Here is a 7,562-nt window from a genome sequence, read left to right as displayed (position 1 = left end):
AGAAGAAGTAAAATGACATCACTCTTCTAGCCTCCAAAGCACAGTAACAATAGTGGTTTAATAATCAAGAACTAAACATTTTGACAAATTCCAGTGTTTTAGGTGTAACTCATGGTTTAAAAAAAAGTACTGTTAATTAGCTCTGTTTTAATTTTAGAAAGTTAGATTTATGAATTTCTGGCTAAGAAGCACCACAAACTTTTTAAAATAATGTTTGTTTTTTTCCATTGACCTACCATTAGATTTGCTCCATTGAGATGATCCTGTGTGACACAGGAAGTCTTTTATTTTGAAAGGAAGTCTTGTGAACCTCTATTAAAAGTTATAAATTGTTTCATATTTTGGAAAAAAATATCTATTTTCTCTTAAAGTTTGTTTTATTTATTCCAAAAAATTTTAGATTATTTATATTTTTTCTCAAAATAACAATAACATAAATACAAAGTCTTATTTTTCTAAAGGATGTGTGGCTCTTTATGAGTTGTGGTCAGTGAGAAACATGTACTGTTCAGTGGTGTAACATCTGACCTGTGTCTACAGGCCATGTGGAAGCCCGCCTATGACTTCCTGGTCACGTGGGCGGCTCAGATCGGCGACAGCTACAGGGACGTGATCCAGGAGCTGCACATGGGTCTGGACAAGATGAAAAGCCCCATCACCAAGCGCTGGAAGCACCTGACCGGCACGCTCATCCTGGTCAACTGTCTGGATGTGCTGCGAAGCTCCGCCTTCAGTCCAGCTGTTCAGGACGACTACGCCATCTGAGACCCCTCCCACCACCCCCCCACCAAACAGGGAAGGCTGCAGATCTGATGTAGGACGTGGTGGTATTGTTCTCTTCAAACAGCAGACTGCACTGCGCTGCGTGGAGCTCTCTGACTCCCAGCTGATCTTGCACACTTCTATATTTTTGTACTCCAGTTATGGCACAGCATATTTGTAAAGCAACTCTCTGGATTCTTTGGTTAACAACTGTGGATTTCATGCCAAGAGACACTATTTTTGAGTAAAATTATTTTGTCTTATATATATAAATATTAGAGTTTGTTACCTTACGTGTCAGACCTGCTCTATTTATGTTTTTCTTCCTTCTGCTCTCCATCATGTTGTCTCAATTGGCTTTTTTTACAACCAGCAACAGAAATAACTTAAACCTATGATTCTCCATATACATTTATACTGTAAGTCAACAGATGAGGAGCACTTTGGTTTAAGTCTAAAAGAAAATGTTGACAAAAAACAATTGCCACCTGTGAGTTTTAATGTGTTTTAACCTCTGACTGAAGGAAAGCTGTCAGTGTTGCTGCAGAGGCGCAACGCTAACAGAAAAAAAAAATGACTGGAGTTTGACTCAATGCAACATTTTTGGTAGAAAGTGACTGACTGGCTATGCTCACTTAGTGGGACTTCTGCTGCAAGCTGCAAGTTTTAATTGTATCATTTCAACCAGCAGACTATCAGATAGGCTTACAAGGACATGCAGTTCCAATTGAAGCTGGGACTGCCACAACAACTCATCTATTTCAAGTTATTTGTAATCTGAAAAGTTTATGCTATTAAACCCTAACACAGAATGAAAAATCACATAATTCTTTATTTATGTTAGTCCTGACTTCACTCTAATTTTCATCCAGAACACTGACTGAAAAATACAGTTTATTTTGAAAAAAAAAGAATCACTAAGCTTGTATTAGAGAAACTTCTGTTCTTTTAACTTGATTAGTTTTTATCTGATCAGACAAAATCTCCATCTAAGGTCTGAGTCACTGCTTTGCTGTTTGGTCTGATAAGTGTACATGTTTATGTGCCTAGCAATAGAAGAAAAATACCTTAAAACGCCATTTTGTGAGGCTAAGCTTCTGTTTCCTGATGCTTTCAGGGCCTCTTTTTCCGTCAAACGCTGGAATTTCAAAAAGCAGATGTCTCATAAGGATCTCAGACATCGTAAACATCTTGACATGTTATGAACAGCTGTGTGGACGGTCAGAATCTCGTTAACTGGAGGTGACAAAGCGCTTAAAAAGGAAAATTTTATATTTTTGGCTATTAAAAAAATCATTAGTCCCTTTTGCAGTTTAGATTTTTTTTTCTCTAAATTTTTGTTGACATTCTTATTTGATTTTCAGCCATAACTCCAGCTGGACATTTATTTTTGTTTCACAACGTTCATATTTCCAGATGTCAAAACTGAATATTGATTTTAACCCTTTAACTCCTGAGGTGTCGCTTAAACGCAAAATCTACAACATACTATAACTTTTTAACCGTTAACACGATCAGTAAGTCAAACAGCATAAACACCGGACCTTTGATGTGAAAGGGTTGATGGAGTTCTTAACTTGTAAAAAAATTCAAACTACAAGGTTTTTTCTGTTTGTTCTAGCAGAAACTAAACAATTTTTGTACCAAATTTGTCGAATTAATTTAGTATGTAGTAGAATTTTAACGGGTCAAACATACACAATCTGGAAAATAAGAGATACCAAAACAAAAAAAAATAAATAAAAGAAACTGCCTGAAATTCTGTTAATAAAAGAAATTAAAGATACAATTTTGATTTTGAAAAGCAGAAATGGCAGCATTACACAACTAAAAACTGCAGTGTGAGACTAGATAGTTAAAAAACAATTTTAACACCATGTTACTACTTTTTTAAGTACACCAAATGTGATGTCACAGATTTGCAGAAGTGAAAGCTTAATAAATATGAACATTTCACCATTTATGTGTTCTGATGATAAAAAGTTATAAAATATAAATTAAAATATTATTTTTTCACATGAAACTTTTTTAACTCAATGCATTTTGATCTGTATTGGCCAATTTAGTGAGCATGAGTGCACGCTGGTTTTTGGAGAGACTTATGGGAGCTTCTAGAACACTTTGGAATTGTAGATTCAGACAGCCCTACAAAATAGCCAAAGTACTATAAAGTGCACAATATAGTGAGAAGTGAAGGAATTAGGACGCAGCCTTAGTTTAGATGGTTGGAATATCTGCTCTGGTTTTGAGGGGATTTGTAATAAACATGATTTCATTCTCAGACCTTCTCACTGTTTAAGCCGTAGTCACATGTGCCCATACGAGGGGGGGTGGGGGTTTGACCCGTATGGGTCATAAAGAAGAAAGGAGAACCTTAAGAGGAGGGTTGTGTGTCCTGCACCTTAAGGGACACCATGAAAATGGAATGTACCATTGTCGTGTGTGCGATGCATGTATTGTAAAGCATTTGTAAGGCAGTGGTGTCAAACATCCGCCTCGCCATATGGTTTGATCCGGCCCAGTCATTAAAAAGAAATATACAAGGATGGGGGGGGGGAAGCAAGTTTCTATTCCATTCCTGTGGCAAGTTATGGTTATTTAAAGAAATGCTTGCAATTCGCAATTCTGGCACTAGGGGGAGCTAAAGAAAAGAAATACCGGCATAACAAGAAATCAAGAAATAAACAGCATTTCTTTGCAAGCACATGATGGCACGTCTGGGGTTGTGTCCGAATCCCCCCAATCACTATATAGTGCGTTCAACATTTTCTAGTGCTGTCTGAATCTACTAATTCCAAATCGAGTAAACTCGAAATTTCCCAGAAGTCTTTGCGAAAAACTAGCGTACATCGATTCTCTCTAGATTAGCGGATATTGACCACAATACATTGTGGTCGAACAATTTTGATACGTGTTTACATGCAATATTTGAAGAAACCATCCACGTTTCACCATCAGAACACAGTGGAGTCATAAATAAACGTTGTGAAATCTTCATTTTTTTTAAATTTTTTTCTTTGTGAAAACATTGTATCCGTTTTTTAGAAAAACGAAAAAAAAGTAGTGAGCATCGTGTTCGAATTACCTTTAAAATCCAGGGCACTATATAGTCCCGCACTATCTAGTTTTTTAGTAGTTAGGGGTTGGGGGGGGATTCGGACACAACCTCGATAAGATGCACTTTGGTTCCCTGCCAGCCTCACTGCTGTGAAGTTGCTCTAAAAATGGTCAGGTGTGACACCACAATTACCAAAATATCGTTGGGAAAAAGATAATAATAATAACTGGTGACCTGTCCAGGGTAAACCCTGCCTTCACCCATCAGTAGTTGGGTGAGGCTCCGGCACCACTACGACAAAGCGGCCAAGAAAATGAATGAATGAATGAATGCATAATAATAATAGGTGATTCGGCTACTTGGTTGTTTGAGGCATTTTCTTCCAACTGAGAAAAACAAGACAAGACAAAGCTGCAGATAACAGGTTGACCATAGGTTATTTTGGGATTATATTTCTGGTCCGGCCCACTTCGAGGATCAGACAGGTTGATTGTGGCCCCTGAACCAAAATGAGTTTGGCACCCCTGTTGTAAAGCTAGCTATCCACACTCATAATATAAGGGTGATGCTGTCATACGATGTCCTAATGCCACACTTTAACCGTTAATAAGGTGTGAGAACTTCCTCCTTACTGACCATGTGGAAAGGTTATACGTACAAGGATGAGCAGGTGATACCTGACTGTAGGACTGACATCTACACAAACAACACTATTTCCTTCATTTCTAAGAGTCAGGCTGCACATAAGGAGTGCACACTTGTCACATGAACAGGACTAATGGGCCCCTTGAGCAGTGTGCATGGTTTAAGGAGCATGAAAAATCCATACAATGTTCCTGCGTCTCATCTACTTCATCATTAATTACCCTTACATGTTAAGTGTTCACTACAACCTTTAGCCTGCAGCACACCTGTAGAAAAACTCTGCATGGACATTTTTGCTCTACAGGCTCACCAAGTGGTCTAAGATCTTAAAGTTTCCTGCAGACCTCTGGTGTGCCCCGTACAGGTTTGCTCATTTTTCTCCTGCAGACATCCTGTTTCCACCCATAAGGGCAGTTGTGACTACGACATTTAACAGCTGACTTTCATGAAACTGTGCTCTAATTCTTGCATCTTCTCATGCCTGATCACATCCACCAATCAATGCCTGATGAGCAGATGTACAAAGTAAAGGTCACTGTTGTAATGTCTCTGTCTGATGAAGCTTTTGGCATCACACTCTCTGTGGTTCAATGTGACTGAATCAAAGTCTGACTTCTTTTTTATGACTGCAAACTTTTGAGTAAGAACTCGAAATAAACTGTCGATATTTGTACACCACCTGTGAGAATCTGTGAGTCCTGCATCCTTCATACCCACTATGGACCAGGATGTCTACTAGATACCTAATACATAGCTACTGTAGATGTCTGCAGGACCTCTCTGACAACTCTGTTGTTACTCTGTTAGATTTCTATTAGTAGAAACTGGATGCACAACGGTACCTTAAAGGCTGGTTTATACTTTCATGCGATTCGTAATCGCTCGCATCGCGTCCACAATCACATGGTCTCGTTCATTCTAATGTTGGCTGGATTTGATTACGACTCTCTGCTATAACAACGATGTTCTTCTGACTGGTCTTTATACTTTTTAAGCAACCCGACCGTGTTCTGCGTTCATTTTTAACATGATCAGCATCCCGCTCAGACACTTGCAGCATCTGCAAGGCTGCGAGCGTGAAGGTACGTGAAAGGCAGAGGAGGAAGTGATGAGTTCATCCACTAAAAAGAAGCAGGGAATACAAGGACGACAAAATTAAATAAAAAAAGACAAACTGCATTCTATATGGCTGTAAGATATGAGAAAGAAGACATATTTTTCCAGTAATTTGCTCTATTTTCTATCTAGTTTTCCACTCACTGTCTCTCTCAGTGTTAAAATATATTTTTCTGGACAGTTTTCTATGTAGTCGTGTCCTCTAATCGCTGAAATAAATTCAAGTTAAATGACGCGATTTGGCCGTGATTGCACTCCGGGCGTAACATTTCAGCCGTAGGTTATGTCACCAGCAGGTGCAGCATTCTGATGCGACTGAAGCGATTCTGCTCCGGTGGTCATGCGACCACTGCGATGCAAGCGATTACGAATCGCGTGGAAGTATAAATCCGCCTTAACCTGGCACCGGATGTGCAACAGTCCCAGAACGGGATGCGCAGCGGTATCAGTGGTGCAGGTCAGGGTATCAGCACCAATTGCGTCCCGTGGACCGTCTTCGGTTGCACAAAACGCCTGCACCCTTGTTTTTTGGGGGTTTCGATTCAGGGCCCAATTAAATCAAGGGTCCAGGAGTTTTGTCCAACCGCGGATCGGTCCATGGGACGCGACTGGTGCCAATACAATAACCTTGAAGACTCGACACAAGCCCGGTGTGAACACAGCTTGACAGATATATGAACCCAGAGAGGTGAAGCTGAGAATGTGATGGTCACCTTTTAATAAACACCCCCCACACCGCATCTCATTGATGCACACTAACAAAAGTATGCACCAATGAGAGTTCAGGATTAAACCTAAATTAGAAAACAGTATAATAACAAACAAAAACAGGACAGCCTCTGGGTTTTTTCTTGCTTCTGCTCTTAGAGGAGTCTTGTCTCCAATAGTCTTTAGGAAGGGAGGAGAAAATGAGATTTACTGTCTGTGTCTCCAACAGTCTGCACTACTGAAACAAGTGGAGCTTAATTAAATACACAATTTAATGGAGGAGAAAAAAGGAGCCAAAAGGAGTGGAATTAATTAAAGCAGAGAGCTGCCTGACAGGCTTCAAACCGCAGCCTGCAGCGTCTGTAATGAGCTCCCCCAGGGTGACGAGGCTCACCAAGCTGCACACGCTTCGGTATAAGCTTCAAATTCCAAAATAATCTGTACACAGAGGGGACGAGGGGAAACCCATTCTACACACTGAGCTTTCAGCTGACAAGTCTAACGGGTCTCCCATGTTTGCTGGTTTGAATTTTTAATCAGTGCACTTAATGGACTTCTGGCTCTAGTGTGCAAAGATGACAACTGTGAGAGATGCTGTGCGACTTAGACGCCACAAACTGCCTGTAGCGTTCACGAAAAAGGAGTTAGAGGCAAATTAAGAGGAGCGCCTGGGGTTCTCTTTCTGCACACGCATCCATGCTGCTCCTGAGAGTGACTGCAGAGAAGATCCACAGAGCAGAACAGCAGGAACACTCATGAAGTATAGATGGTATAGAATGAACGTTCACTCTAAAGAGGCTCTTTCGTTTTTTCTGGTCTGTGTTCTGGTTTCAGATTAGCTGCAGTGGATGGCAGATGCTTTACATTCCCATTCACCCATGCACGCACTCAGGCACCAGGCTCTAACCTGCAGCCCCTTGGAGACATGAGGGCTTCACTGTTTTGCCTTGACGTGGGCAGGCAAAGAGAGAACCGCACCGACTTTCTGCTCAGAGGTCAATCACTACATCTGCACCACAATGCTTTAACCCTTTAGCATTGAGGATGTCACAGTTTCAATACAAACACTCTTTGACATACCACAACTATTTGCTCTGATGGACTCATTTGGGATGAGTACAAATTCTCAGAAAATTCCATAAAGTCTCCCTCAATTGGTGGCGGAGCTCCCGAGCTCAGCGCTAATAGCCACGCCCCCCAGAGGAGATTTAGAAACATAGGCTTCAGCTCAACATGGAAACTGCTTTTCAAGACATTTAGGTTGTGAGGTTTT

The 7,562-nt window shown here is 40.6% G+C and overlaps 1 protein-coding gene across 1 annotated transcript in view; it reads left to right on the top strand.

Moving 5' to 3' along the window:
• Positions 1–5,138, top strand: part of LOC112155139 (SH3 domain-binding protein 4) — a 63,818-nt gene extending 58,680 nt beyond the window's left edge. The window contains exon 5 of the mRNA XM_024286625.2: positions 541–5,138. Coding sequence (XP_024142393.1) covers positions 541–765 — 225 coding nt within the window. The 3' untranslated portion in view covers positions 766–5,138. The remainder of the gene's footprint in view (positions 1–540) is intronic.
• Positions 5,139–7,562: the final 2,424 nt, after the last annotated feature.

This window comes from Oryzias melastigma, linkage group LG21 (assembly GCF_002922805.2).
Source record: "Oryzias melastigma strain HK-1 linkage group LG21, ASM292280v2, whole genome shotgun sequence".
Classification (NCBI taxonomy): domain Eukaryota; kingdom Metazoa; phylum Chordata; class Actinopteri; order Beloniformes; family Adrianichthyidae; genus Oryzias; species Oryzias melastigma.
The sequence above is the reverse complement of the archived record's forward strand: the minus strand, read 5'-3'. Positions and strand labels throughout refer to the sequence as shown.